This window comes from Tursiops truncatus, chromosome X (assembly GCF_011762595.2).
Source record: "Tursiops truncatus isolate mTurTru1 chromosome X, mTurTru1.mat.Y, whole genome shotgun sequence".
Lineage (NCBI taxonomy): Eukaryota > Metazoa > Chordata > Mammalia > Artiodactyla > Delphinidae > Tursiops > Tursiops truncatus.
This window is the reverse complement of record NC_047055.1, coordinates 1522582-1535798: the sequence shown is the minus strand read 5'-3', so window position 1 is coordinate 1535798 and position 13217 is coordinate 1522582. Positions and strand designations below refer to the sequence as shown.

Here is a 13217-nt window from a genome sequence, read left to right as displayed (position 1 = left end):
GCAAGGCAGCGGCAGAGCAGGGCTCGGAAGAGGCTCCCAGAACTGCAGGGTTCCCTTCCCCCGGGACCCAAAGATGGCTCCAAGCTATCAGACATCTCCAAAGCCCCGACAAAGCTCTTCCCTTCTACTCGGGCTTGGCAGGAAGCACTGTGCCAAAAGGATGTGAGGTCCACATCCACAGGGATGCAGAAGAGCCAGAGAGGGGCATACACACACCCCCAAAAATGTGCACGCTCGCACAGGTAAACTCCCCAAGGCCACTGGGTGAAGTTTATTGTGAAACCTCTCGGGGTGAGGATGGGATGGGCAGGCCAGGGCAGGGAGAGAAGCATGTGCAGGCTCTAGGAGGCTGAGTCAGAGGCCTCTGAGCTGTCCTTGACATCGGTGCTCTCTGTGGTCTCGCTGACCTCACTGAGGTCTTTGCTGTCTCCACCGCTATCCTCCGCAGCCAGGCCCTTTTCCTCACGACTGGCCTCTCCCGAGCTCGGAAGCGAGTTGCCCTTGCCCTCCACCTTGTTCTCGATGGAGCCCAGCACCACGTGCCTGGCCTTCTCCTTCAGCTCCAGGTGCCGCCTCAGCTGCCACCAGGAGCCCGGGGAGAAACGGGAGTAAGGAGACAGCACCTAAGTCTCTAGACCACGAAGGCCCTCTCCTGCTGCCCGTGCCTTGTCCCTTGCTGGCGGCGGGGGGCAGGATGAGAGGCAGCAGAGCCAGGGCAGGAAACAGGACTGAGTCCGACTCCCAGCGGGGAGCCCTGGCACTGTCCCCTCTGGGCCTGTTTCCTGTCCTGTAAAGTGGAGGTGCTTACGGCTCCCTCACGAGGCTGCCGTGGAGCCCTCTGAACGGCCCGGGCCCCCGAGGAGCCTTGGGCAGAACCCTGACTTCTCTTCAGCCCGGTTTTGTCTGGCCCCTGAGCCTTGGAGGCCAGCCACAGCCGTCCCCAGGCCCCGCGTCTCTCAGCACGTCCAGGGGCCTCCTCCCTCTCCTCTCACAGCAGCCTCTGGGCAGGACGGGCTTCTTCCTCGGAGAATGGAATCTTGGGCCGATGGCCTTCGTTAAAGCCCTGCCGAGGTCCGGCTCCCCGCCTGCCAGCTACGGAAGCTGAGGTGAGGAGGGCCAGGACTCCCGGCCACGCAGCCTCCAACTGTCCCAGGCCACCCCTGCTCGCCTTGACTGGGGACCGCGGCCCTGGCCCCGCAGGACTCTTACCTGCAGGACTCTTACCTCATCGGCCATCTGGGTGAGATCCCGCTTCATCGCGTATGCGTCTTCTCCATCTGCATAGTATTTGGGCTCCACTTCGCTGATCCTGGGGGCAGCAGGTGGAGAGAAGGAGGGCAACCCAAATCGGGGGCAATTCTCCTCAGCCTTCTGGTATCATCTGCTAGTGGGGCAGGGTGTCATTGCCCCCCCAAGGACCCTTTGGGAGACATTTCCAACATGGTCTTCCCTCTGCTTTCTCCAACAGTAAGTAGCACCCAGCTCCTTTATCCCCCCCCCCACCACTGGCATCCTGCCACTGCCCCTCGTCCCTAACCTGGCCACCAAGGATCTGTGTCTGTGGTTTCCTGTGAACTGAAGCCCTGAATTTGGCAGTCCCCTCCCTTCCCCTCCCCTCCCCTCCCCGCCCTGCTCCCTGTCACTTCCTGGGCATGCATGGCTGGCTCGTATGCCTAACAATTGGAACCGGGGAGGGGTGCTGCGGCCTGGGCCTCTGCTCTTGGTGGTCGTTACCAGGCAGCGTGGCCCCTAGCCCGAGCAGCTCAGGGGCCAAGCCTGCGCTGGGCAGTGTGTATGCAGACCTGGGCACCCTGCCAGCCTTAAGACCCTAGAACTGTCAACCACCAGAGGCATTTGCATCCAGGCCAAAGATCCTGCCTCAAATACCCAGCCCGGAGGCCACTTCCCTTCCCAACAGTCCCTCCTCGTCCCCCACCAAGCTGAAGCTGACGCTGTCTCAGTGGGCCCTCCACGGACAGCCCATCTCAGCCACCTGGATAAGCCAGACCTGGGGACCATCCCACTCCATGAGAAAAATCTAGATCTACTTACTGAAAGTTGAGGGTGTTGGAATAGAGGTGCAGAGCGGCCCGGTTACTGCAGGGGAATAAGGCACTGCTGAGCTGTACAGACGAGGCCAGGCAGGGACAGCACGTCCAGGTCCTGCCCCTCCTCCCGGTCCCCCTCCCCACTAAGCCCACTTCCCGATCTTCTCCAAAAGCCAAGGCAGCCCAGGATCCACATCGAGGCAGTATCCCCGCTGGTGGTGGTGGGATGAATTGGGAGATTGGGATTGACATATATACACGAATATGTATAAAATAGATAACTGATAAGAACCTGCTGTATAAAAATAAATAAAATAAAATTCAAAAAAGACCCAACAAAACAGACAGTATCCCCCTACCCACCCCCCTTCCCTCGGCCCTGGCTTCCACCTCTTCCTGACATGCAGGGAGACGTATTTGGCATTGAAGTTCTCGATCATGGCTCGGGAGGCCTGGTCCATCAGCTTCTGAGCCAGGCCAAGGCGCCGGTGGGAACGCTTCACAGCCTGGTGGGAGAAAGGTGGGACCTCGGGGCGGCTCCAACTAACTTCCGCCCCCGCCCCCACCAGACCCTGGGTGGGCCCTACGCACCAGCGAGGTGATGTGTCCATGGGGCACGTCGTCCGGGTCCTCTTCCCTAGAGCAAGAAGAAAGGAGAGGGGCTAGGCGTGAACCCCAAAGTGCGTCCAGTCCCGGGACAGGGGAGTGCCAGGACTCTCCAAACCCCAGGCAGCAGCCAAAAGACATGTGCAGCGTCAGTGGAATACTGTTCAGGGCTAAAACGAAAGGAGCTCTCGGGCTTCCCCGGTGGTGCAGTGGTTGAGAGTCCGCCTGCCGATGCAGGAGACACAGGTTCGTGCCCTGGTCCGGGAGGATCCCACGTGCCGCGGAGCGGCTGGGCCCGTGAGCCATGGCCGCTGAGCCTGCGCATCCGGAGCGTGTGCTCCGCAACGGGAGAGGCCACATTAGTGAGAGGCCCGCGTACCGGGGGGGGTAAAAAAAAAAAAAAAAAAAAACTCTCAAGCCATGAAAAGATGTGGGGGGAGACTTCAATGCATATGACTTAAGTGAAAGGTGGTCTGAAATGGCTACACACTGTATGATTCTAATCATATGACCTTCTGGAGAAGGCGAAAGTATGGAGACAGTAAAGAGATCAGTGGTTCCCGGGGAGAGGGGAGGGAGGGAGGGAGGGAGGGCAGTGAAACTACTCTGTTTGATACTATAGTATCGGATACTTGTTATACCTTTGTCCATGGAGTGTAGAACTACTACTCAAAGAGTAAAACAATGTAACTATGGGTTTCTGCAATAATGTAACAGCATCGGTTCACCCATTGTAACAAATTTGCCACAAGATGTTAATGTGAGAGGAAACTGCACTAAACGAACAGTCTATTAATTAACAAAACGAAACAAACAAACCCAACCCAACCCAGGCAGCAGCCATCAGACGCGTGCGGTGTCGGTGTCCCTCCTCCCCCCACCCCCACGGCAGGCACCAGGCTTGTCCCTCCGTCCTTGGTGACTCACATTTTGGCCAGGACATACCCCACAATCTTCCCATTCTCATCCTCAGCGATGTAAGAGAGCTGGGTGACAGGGAGGAAAGAGAAGGCAGAAAACAAGTTCCTGTCAGAGCTGGAGGCGCCCTTATCGGACACCTGGCCCCAGCGCCTGCCTGTCGCTGTGTGCATGACAGACAGAAGCCCATCGGGCAGCGAGTTCAGTGACAGCTCCTGACCTCCAGGCCAAGTGGCTTGGTTTTCCCACATCACACCGTGCCCCCTTTCCTTAACCCAGAAGAAGTGGACAGACACAGGTGGGAATACTGCCCCTACCTTGGCCCTGTTCTTCGGCCCTCTTCAAGGCGCCTCTATCCATCTCCCGCCACCCCAGCCGGAAACACTCAGGGCCTCATTGACCCATGCGCCCCCCGGACTCTTCACGACCTTGCGCGACCTCGCCGGCTCGTCCCAAGCCGACCCAGGGTGGAATTTCCTTGGCCTGGTTTCCCTCATCCCCAAATTCAACAGCTGCCCACCTGGGGCCAGGAAAGGCCATGGTAGAAATAATATTTCATCTGGTAGTTCTCGGGCAGGCACAGGAGGTTGCAGTGCTGCATGTTCATCAGGTCCTCTGGCTGCGGGAGAGGACGGCAGTGGAATGCAGTCAGGCTGGGGGCTGCGGTGACTAAGTAGGCCTCGGTCGTGTTAGAACCCTGCTCTGTCTACTCAGCGACCCCCCGCCCCCCCACAGGGCTGGGCGGGCGCTGGGACTATCTGTCTCCGCACAGGCCTGGCCCACAGCCGCTGTGCAAAAACTGACTGTTCCAGGAATGAACGTTGAGCTCCAGGAAGCTCCCCGACACCATCCAACGGAAACCCGACATCCGGAAAGAAGGAGTTCGCAGCCCCGGCCCTGCGCCCCTGGCTCCCCCGGCCTCCTCTTCGGGTAGATCCAGCCCCACGGGGACGTGGCCTTCACTTTTCCGCGCCGGGCGGCCGAGGGCGCCCAGGGCGGCTAGCCCGGTGATCGGCCGGGCCCATCGGGAGCACGCGCACGCGGCCACCGGGCCCCGCTCCCACGCGGCGCGGACAGCCTCCGGCCCCGGCCCCTCACCCTTGCATTGCGGATGTTCATAACGGCGGCGGGGCTCGCGGCTCCCAGCGGGTCGTGAACGCGCAGTCAGCTGCCACCGCGCTCCGAAGCGACGCCGGGGCTGCCAGGCCGGGGCTGGGGCTGGGGCTGGGGCCGGGGCTGGGGCTGGGGCTGGATCTGGATCTGGATCTGGATCTGGGTCCAGGATCGCGGGGACGGCGGCGGAAGAGGAGGCGCGCGCCGGGCCCGGCCACCGGCCGGAAGTGCGCGCCGCCGAGCCCGCCCGCCGGGCCCGCCCTCCCGGCCGCTCGGCCATGCGCAGGGAGGGCCAAGGGCGGGGTGGGGCCGCTCCGCGGGGCGGGCCGGGCCAATGGCCGGGCGGGCCCCGGCGCGGGGCGGGCCTGTTGGCAGGGTGGGAGGGTCCAGCGCGCGGGGCGGGTCACTGGCAGGGCGAGCAGGTGCCCTCCAGCCAAAGGCGGCGGTTGGTCCCCCACCCGACACCCCACAGACGCTCACACACACGGGCAGTGGAGCAGGCTTGGCTTTATTCTGCGCCTCGGCGCGCGGGGTCGGCGGGCGGAGACCGGGCGCTGAGGGCCGGGGCCGGGGCCGAGGCCGGGGCGAGGCGGCTCAGCAGGTCACTCAGCATCTCCTCGCACATGGCGAGGCACCGCGGCACGTGGAAGCAGCCTGCGGGGAGAGGCGGGACGGCGGGTTGGGAGGGCCGTGGGCAGCCGAGTGCTCCGAGCCCCTGGGCCCCGCTCTTTCCCCCACTCACCTTTGAAAGGACCCCCCTTGATGGTGAGGGCGATCTTCCCTTCTCGGTTCAGGTAGCCAAACCATTCCCCGTACTCGGGATCGCGAAACTGCAATAACAGTGAGGCAGTGACAGGCAGCGCCTGCAGGAACCGCCCAGATGCCACAGGCCTGGGAAAGGGGCGTTCACCGGTCCCACTAAACCGCTACCTGGGGTCAGAGCCCGGGCTGACCCCCGGCTCCAGAATCAGTGCTCTTAAATGAGGTCCCGCCTCCTGGACAAATATGAAAGCAAGGGGCTTTTCCTTTTCCTTTCTCTTGTGGGGGGGGGGGTGGTGGAGTTTTGAGTCTGCAGCTAGTTACCCCACCTGGGGAAGGGGCCGCAGGCTGTGAGATGAAACCTTGCAAGATGGAATTTAAAACAAAAACAAGAACAAAAACCCTGCTTCGGACTACTGAGCTTGCGCTCTAGAGCCCGTGCGCCACAAATACCGAAGCCCGCGCGCCTAGAGCCGGTGCTACCGACCGCAGTGAGAAGTCCGCGCGCAGCAACGAAGACCCAGCGCAGCCAAAAGTAAATAAATATAATTTTAAAAAATAACAATGTAAAAAGAAACGGAACCCTGAGGAAGTGCTGACCTGCCATGTAACTTTGTAACAAGTTATTCCTTTGGAGCTCCTTGTTCCCTGCTTCAGAGGACTGTCTTGCCGTGGATGAGATTGTAGATAGCGCTACATTGTAGATATCCCGTACAGAGGTCTGACTTCTCCCTTGCTCACCACAGGTCCCAAACACATCTCCCCCTCCCTCGGAGCCACCTGAAGCCTGCCCCTGCCCAGCAGCTCCGTTGACCCTTTCCAAATTCCTCGCTTCTCTCCTGCCCAATTCCTTCCAGATGCTCCAGGATAGACCTCAGAGCCCTGGCCTAGGCCCTTCCTCCCCAGATAGACCCCCGAGTGGAACCCCTTCTCAGAAGGACCATAGAAGAAATCAGTGACATTGAAGTCCACTACCAAAAATGTCTTTTTAAATGGGGACCTATGAGTAGGTGTATTCTTCATAGGGGGTAAAACTAGTTCTGTATCTGTTCGTTCTATCTTCCCAGTGATATTACCCATGTCCTTACTTATTATTCGACTACTGGATATGACACGGGAAGATAACAAAGGATTTGACTGTTTTCCTGTCCAGCCTTTCCATGGATGTCTGAATTTTTGCTTTCTGTATTATGACGATTAGTGCATAGTGAATTACCTGTTGTTTATAACTTTTGTGATTGTTCAGTACAATCTCTCTTTCTTGAAAATGTATTCCTTAAATTTCACTTTATGCAGTTAAGAGCGATCACCTCGAACACATGTTCTCTATGAACGCATTCAATCTTAACATATATCGCCTCTGGTCTTGTGGCTCCCGTGTTTGGAAGCAGTGACGAGCGTGTGCAGTACTTGGAGATGCCTCTCTAACCACAGCATAACACGAACACATTTGGAATTTCTACTGGTGACAAAGTCGGACGCTGCTAATACTGTGGTTCACTGCTTTCATTCATGATGGACGTGAATGCTGGATTTCAGTTAGAGGTTAGTGCAAATAAAGGTGGAATTTTCTCTCAGGTTTCAAAGCCCACAGACCTCAGAATAAGACCCCCCTGTTGTAATGCCTCCCGTACTGGGGTTTACTAATGGAGTGAGTCGTGGCTTTAGAAACACATCGGGAATCTTCCTTCGTTCCCCGTCACGCTCAGCGCCCGAGGTGCCCGTCGGCAGCAGCTGGCACAGCTCATCGCTCTGCTCACGGCACTTGGGCCTCTGCGGGGGGGCGGGGGGGCTGGCTTCCTTCCTACCTCGCAGATGATTCTCTCTCCTTTGCTGGGCCTGCCTATTCCCTCTTCTCCTTTCCTTCTGTACTCCAAGGTTACCTTGCCTCACGTGGCCAGCCCACACCTCTCCCGCTCGACCACACTCTGACCCCTGAGCCGCTGCAGCTCCCACCCCGGGCCAGGCCCCCACTCACTAGCCAGGATGACAGCCACAGCCCGGTCTCCCTGCCTTCGCCTAGTGCCCTCTGGCCTCCCCTCCTGAAGCCCCAGCTTTTTTCCTTCCCACTAGCCCCCCAGTCCCCTGACCTTGCTTTATTTCCCAGAGCTCTCATCACCATCTGTGTTTGCTGGTTTACTTGTTTATGGTCGGTCCCACCAGCACCTAATGTGAGCTCCAGTGGGGCAGGGGCCACTCTCTTGACTGAACGGAGGGCACCAGGGCCGGGACTTCCAGGAACTCTCAGACCTACTGAGGGAACACGTCCGGCGAGGGGGGGAAGGAGGGGGTGTGCCGTGCCTGCGGTCTCCTCCACACCGCTGAGGCCAGGAAGCAGCACTTACCTGGCGGAAAGTGTACTCGGCCACCTGGTAGAAGATGTTCAGCAAGGCGGAGTCCCCGCTCTCACTGTAGCCCATGAGGAAGGCGATCATGGCTTCGCTGTGCGGCCACCAGAGCTTCATGGCCCACTCCAGCTGAGAGCAGAGCGGAGGCAGGCATCTGAGAGCCCTGGACCCCACTCCACCACCCCTGTCAGCAGGAGAGTCACCCCCATCTTTCGGGCCCTGGCTCAGACTCCATCTGGCCCAAGCTCTTGGAGCTTAACCACGGGACGAACGCCCCTGGGGGCCTTAACCGCCCATCAGATCGCGACTAGCTTCCTGAGGCAGATGTAGCCCAAGCGGCCCCTCCCAAAGGGCAGGGCTGGGGTGGGCGCCCCTTGAGCCCTGGAATCGCAACCCCGGCTGCTCCCACTGCTGATGCCTTAGGGTCACTCAGAGAGCCTTTCCAAGATGAAGGGCCATGTGTCTCCGCGTGGGCATGGCCTGCGCTCCCTCACGGCCTCCCTGTGCATGTGAGCTTGAGGGCCACCGGCACAGGAGTCGAGCTTCCCACTGGGGTCACACCAGGCAGGTTCACTCCTCTGAGCCCCGGGTCCCCCTCTCTGAAATGGGTGATGACAACACGCACCTCCCTGGGCAGAAAGCCTTCGACAGGCTAGTACCATGTAGCCCTGGGTACATTCCCACCTGGGTGGGGCATAGGCCGTCAGCATCCTGGAAGTAGAAGAGCCCTCCATGGTCGGGATCCCATCCAGAGCGGAAAGGCAACAATAGGAACTTGTCGATAACGTGGGCTCGAAGTTTGGGGTCACCTCTCCGGACGGCGTGACGGAGCAGGAACCAGCCAGCTTCCAGCGCGTGGCCTGGTGAGGGCTCGGGTAAGGTAGGCCGCGTGTCCTCCCCTAGGCGGGGGACTCAAGCGCTGTGCTGACCGCTGACTCCCTTCCTCTCTGCCCCACTGCGGGGCCTGCTTTGAGCCCCCCAGCCCTGCCGGTCTGCCCCAGAGTCACCCTCCTGCTGCTGACACGCCAGCGTGGGAGGCCCGTCCCCCCTCCCCTGCCTGGTCCTCGGTGCGCTGAGGGCGGAGGGAGGAGGGCACTCCCCGCATCTGGAGTCCAGAACCAAGGCTGAGCGCCCCCCTCCAACCGGGCCGCCCCCCAGCCCACCCCGCCCCTCACCTGGGTTCTGGTGTCTCCCCAGGCAGCCAGAAAGCCCCTCGCCATCCTCGGACACATTCTCCAGCACAGCCTGCCCACCCCTCTGCCGAGGGAGGAGTAGAAGGCAGCTGGGCCTTCAGCACCCCCTGACCCCCGCCCCATCATCCAACGAGAAAGACGCGCCCTCCCACGCCCCCTCCCTCCTGATCTGCAGGCTTGGGTGGCCTCACTCGGAGGGCCTTTGGAGGAGGAGCCGATTCACTCCCAAGGGTCTGGACCTGTCCTAACCCTTGCTTTGGGCCTGGGCCCCTGACGTGGGGAGCGTAAGGCACTGAGCGGAGGCTGAGACCGGGGGGACTGGGCTGTGCAGAGGCCTGGGACGAAGCTGAGTCCGGCCAGGCTTCCTGCTCCCTGACGTGCCTGGGGCTCTGGCACCCACCCCGGCTCCCCCAGGGCCCTCCTTCCCTTCCCGAGGGTTCTGGGCCCGCACCTCGCCCCATCTCCCCAGTCTGTAAAGGGAGCCACCGGCGCCCGGCTCCGGGGGTGGGTGCGGGCGGAGGAGGCGCCCCGGGGGTGGGGCGTAGGGGGTCGCCCTGCCCCCCAGCTCCCCAGGCCCTGTCTGGCGGCCGCCGTCCGCCCGCTGCCCTGCCCCCACCTGCACGTGCCGCAGAATCCTCCGAGCGCACCAGTCCCCCAGCTCCGCGTAGCTGCCCGCCAGCTCGTCGTCGGCCTCCCCGAGCTGCTCCACCAGGCTGAGAAGCATCATGGGCACCGCCATGGACTCCGCGGCCGGGGCCCCAGGGAGCTGGGGCCGGCCCAGCCCAGAGGGGTCCTCCCGCACCCAGTGCACGATCTGATCCATCATCTCCACCGCTTCGCTCTGGGGAGGGATGAGGGGAGGCCCAGGCTGAGGCTGCATCCCATCTAGTCTGGTACCCCAGGTGCCGACCTGCTGGGTCCCCAGCCCTGGGGTGGGAGAACCATGTGCTCCCAGCCACTCATAGGACACCTTCACCAAGGCCTACTCTGGGCCTGGCCCCGGGCTGGGGGCTAGGGCTCCCACTCTGGGGGCGTAGACCATTCCCAGACAGTGAGGTCACGTTTGAAAGCAAGAGGGGGCCCAGGGAGGAGGGAGCGGCCCTGTCCCGGCCAGGGCAGGGCACGGATTGATCCCTGTGAAACTGAGCAGGACCCTGCAGAGCCTTCTGGGGGGTAGAGCCCCTGTGTCCCCCGCCTCTTGTCTGTAGAAAAGCTTTAGCCTCCAAGGCCTTCCCCGAGTTCCAAAGAGCAAATATAATCATAGAAGTGAGAAAATGCAGAAGCAGAGGAAAACAGATAAGCAACACAAAATAATAATAGTTTAGCCGTAAGAGAGAGTCATGGACCTTTAGTTACTCCTCAGGGGCTAGAGATCATACCCTGAGTCATATCCCTGAGTTGTTTTGCAGATACTAAGACCCCCACCGGGCGGAAGAAGGTAAGGGCGTGCTGACCACCGGCGTGTAGACCCCAGACCACTGGAACCAGAAGGCTGATGATGTTGACTCCCTCCCGAAATACCACCTGGTTACCTCACCACCAAGCAGTCAGAAGAACGTCCATAAGCTGATCAGGTATCCCGCCACCCCCTCCCTCACCTTGCCTTCAAAAGCCCTTCCCTGGTGGCGCAGTGGTTGAGAGTCCGCCTGCCGATGCAGGGGACACGGGTTCGTGCCCCGGTCCGGGAAGATCCCACATGCCGTGGAGCGGCTGGGCCCGTGAGCCATGGCCACTGAGCCTGTGCGTCCGGAGCCTGTGCTCCGCAATGGGTGAGAGGACCGCGTACCGCAAAAAAAAAAAAAAAAAGCCCTTCCCCGGAAGCCATCGGGGAGTTAGGGTCTTTTGAGCAAGACCTGCCCTTTCCCCTTGCTTGGAGGCTCGCAATGAACCCTGCACTTTCCTTCACCTGTATACGCACAGTGACAGTACAGTGCAACAAGGGGGGGGGGGGTGTCACCAGCAGCCCTGGGCTGTGGGGGCCCAGAGTAAGGACTGACGGTGACGACAGACCCGGCCCTGCACGCAGGACCCAGGGAGGGGCTCGCATGCTGAATGGGAATGCTCTGGCAGCCGTGCCCAGGACAGGCGAGGGCACGGAGACACGCAGGGCAGCCTTCCTCCCATGCACCTGGTACTGCGCGTCCCCTGTCACCCTCCACAGCTCATTCATGGCCATGGTGTAGAAACACTCGCTGAAGATGGTCCGCTGCACCTTGACCGGGCGGCCGTCCCTCGTCAGCACAAAGGCACACTTCTTTGCAGGAGGTGCCACTCGGGCATAACGCAGCAAAAATTCGCCACCTGCTGGTCGGGAAGGTGGCCTGCTAGAATTTGGGTGAGGATGCCACCGCCTCCCCCTTCCTCCCTACCTGCGAGCATACCGGGCCCTTTGCTGCTTCTAGACCCCTCTAAGAACTAGGCACCTCGGAGCACGCGTGCTACAGAGTGACTTGGAGCGGCCTCTGGGGAGATGGGGACCCGGAGGGGGCACCTGCTTTAGCCGCATTCAGAAGCTCAGGGCGGCGGAAGCGCTCAAGCTTGCGGTACAGGCGACAATACATCCACACCTGTGGGGAAGGAAACACGGCTTAAGTCGGGAGCAGCCCAGTCCTCGGGGCCGGGATGACGGCAAGTCGCGGGTGCCCGTGTCGTACCTGCCTCCCCTGCAGCCAGACGTACTTGAGGTCGTCATACACCTGCCCGTCACGGCCAAGGCACGTGAAGAAGCCCCTGTGGGCCCCACGCAGTGTTAGCCGAGCCCAGCAGGCCTGAGTCAGCTGAGTGAGGTGGGGACTCAGCAGGGGCAGGGACCCCGCCCAGGGCCCGAGCAGGGCGAGGCGCACCCGTGCTCCTGGTCGTGGGAGTGCTCCAACCAGAAAGCCACCACGACATCCAGCTCGTGCTCCACCCGCTCCTTCCAGGCCTGCAGGGTCTCTCTCTCCTTCTCCATGTCCTGGGAAACCTGCACTTGGAGGCACGGCTCCCCCTCAGACCTCCCCATCTTTCCGGGTCCCAGCCTCCTCAGTGGGCCCCTTGGTGCCCCAGCTCACCCCAGGCTCGAGTGGACCCCAGGGCTGGGTCCCCCAGGCCCCCAGGCCTCGGGACCCAGCCCTGTGCGGGTCTGCCCTCCAGACCCAGACCCGCCCCAGGACTGACCCCGCCGCCCTGGGGCGCCTCCAGGACAAGCCCTCCCCCCCACCCCCTCCCGGGTCCCACACCACTGGCCTGCCACACTCGGAGACTCCCGCTCGTCCCCCCCTCTCCTCCAGGAAGGCGCTCGGAGCCGAGCTGGTCGCGGTCGCGTGACTGTCACTCAGCTGACCCAGCCTAGCCCCACCCACCCCTCCTCCCCGGGGTTCCGCCCGGGCCTGGGGGCAGAGCCCGCAGCGGGGGCTGGGCTTGGCCGGCTTGCGACTCCACCCCGGCCTCCAGCTGCGCCCCGACTCTTGGCCCACCCCACCTTTGGGCGGCAGAGTCCCGCGGAGCCCCTCTGCTGGGCAGCCTCCGCTCAAGATCCTCCCGGTGGGAAGTGCTGGGTGAGCTGGCAGGAGGAAGGTCCGGGACGGGGGGCGGGGGGGGTCCAGCAGGGGGCTGGACAGGGCGGGGCGCGGGCCCAGGTGCAGCAGGAGAGAGCTGCTGGAACTGGCTGAACGCCTCGGCTCCTCTGACCTGGGCCCCACAGCGGGGCAAGTCCTCTCTGATGAACCAGCCCCTCAGCACCTGACCTGTTGGCCCCAGTGACGGCAGCTCGAAGGCCAGGCAAGAGGGGGCATCCTGGGCCCTCTCCGCCGTCACACCCCCGAGTTCTCCAGGTGTATCTTCTAGCACCAGTATCTGATTTTCACTTCACGGCTCTGTGACTGTCTGATTAGGTCAGGTGCTCTGAAGAAGGCTGGCCGAACTGTCACCTGCTTGCCCAGCCAACGGAAGAATTATGTGGAGGGGGCGTTCCAGGGACCCTGGGCTCCCAGTGGGGCTCAGGGAAGCTTGGCCTTTAGGGTCCGTCGCCCCGTCTTCCGGAAGGAGGGACAGCAGCCCAAGAGTGTCCTACAGCCCTGGGACAGGGGCCTGGCGCCCCTGCGGCTCCCGCAGCTGTGCGCTGGTCCCGACAGCACGGGGGACCGGCAGCTGGTGTGCCCTGTGGCTGCTGTGCCCCTCCACCCTCCGCCTTCCCTCGTGCCTGCGGAGGGGGGGTCCCAGCCATGGGCCCAGCTGCGCTGGTGTCAGCCGCC

At 61.9% G+C, this 13217-nt stretch overlaps 2 protein-coding genes across 24 annotated transcripts; both read right to left on the bottom strand.

Annotated features, from left to right (window-relative positions):
- Positions 1 to 256: 256 nt before the first annotated feature.
- Positions 257 to 5116, bottom strand: NAA10 (N-alpha-acetyltransferase 10, NatA catalytic subunit). Of its 14 annotated transcripts, none has more exons than XM_033849005.2 (8): positions 4671 to 5116; positions 4093 to 4241; positions 3582 to 3640; positions 2640 to 2685; positions 2412 to 2554; positions 2053 to 2097; positions 1225 to 1309; positions 257 to 578 (listed from the first exon to the last, which is right to left on the bottom strand). In XM_033849005.2, the coding sequence occupies exons 1-8, from the start codon at positions 4963 to 4965 to the stop codon at positions 342 to 344; spliced, it is 1059 nt and encodes a 352-aa protein (XP_033704896.1). In that variant the 5' UTR covers positions 4966 to 5116; the 3' UTR covers positions 257 to 341. The 14 variants fall into 14 exon arrangements, with proteins under 14 accessions (XP_033704896.1, XP_033704893.1, XP_033704894.1 ...); XM_033849002.2 differs by having other exon boundaries at positions 2053 to 2343; positions 2439 to 2554; XM_033849003.2 differs by having other exon boundaries at positions 2053 to 2340; positions 2439 to 2554.
- Positions 5117 to 5174: 58 nt separating this feature from the next.
- RENBP (renin binding protein) lies at positions 5175 to 12302 on the bottom strand. 10 transcript variants are annotated; one of them, XM_073798974.1, is made up of 12 exons: positions 12211 to 12302; positions 11829 to 11947; positions 11640 to 11715; positions 11477 to 11552; positions 11114 to 11286; positions 9602 to 9826; positions 8968 to 9049; positions 8477 to 8691; positions 7790 to 7921; positions 6045 to 6137; positions 5428 to 5515; positions 5175 to 5339 (listed from the first exon to the last, which is right to left on the bottom strand). In XM_073798974.1, exons 2-12 carry the CDS (start codon positions 11933 to 11935, stop codon positions 5194 to 5196), a joined length of 1413 nt encoding a protein of 470 aa, XP_073655075.1. In that variant the 5' UTR covers positions 11936 to 11947; positions 12211 to 12302; the 3' UTR covers positions 5175 to 5193. The 10 variants fall into 10 exon arrangements, with proteins under 10 accessions (XP_073655075.1, XP_073655076.1, XP_073655079.1 ...); XM_073798975.1 differs by having other exon boundaries at positions 11829 to 11938; XM_073798978.1 differs by lacking the exon at positions 11829 to 11947 and having other exon boundaries at positions 11114 to 11309; positions 11409 to 11552; positions 12211 to 12233.
- Between the last annotated feature and the right edge of the window lie 915 nt (positions 12303 to 13217).

What these genes read in the sequence shown, in the direction of transcription:
- NAA10 (XM_033849002.2), bottom strand. Translation starts at nt 4,965, where the DNA reads ATGGCCGAGCGGCCGGGAGGGCGGGCCCGGCGGGCGGGCTCGGCGGCG. An exon ending in TCCAACACCCTCAACTTTCA is followed by an intron (nt 1,310 to 2,052) that starts GTAAGTAGATCT and finishes TGCTGCCCCCAG; the next exon opens with GATCAGCGAAGTGGAGCCCA. An exon ending in TCACCCAGATGGCCGATGAG is followed by an intron (nt 579 to 1,224) that starts GTAAGAGTCCTG and finishes TCCTGGTGGCAG; the next exon opens with CTGAGGCGGCACCTGGAGCT.
- RENBP (XM_073798973.1), bottom strand. Translation starts at nt 11,986, where the DNA reads ATGGGGAGGTCTGAGGGGGAGCCGTGCCTCCAAGTGCAGGTTTCCCAG. An exon ending in TCCCACGACCAGGAGCACGG is followed by an intron (nt 11,716 to 11,828) that starts GTGCGCCTCGCC and finishes TGGGGCCCACAG; the next exon opens with GGGCTTCTTCACGTGCCTTG. An exon ending in TCTGAATGCGGCTAAAGCAG is followed by an intron (nt 11,287 to 11,476) that starts GTGCCCCCTCCG and finishes CCCGACCAGCAG; the next exon opens with GTGGCGAATTTTTGCTGCGT.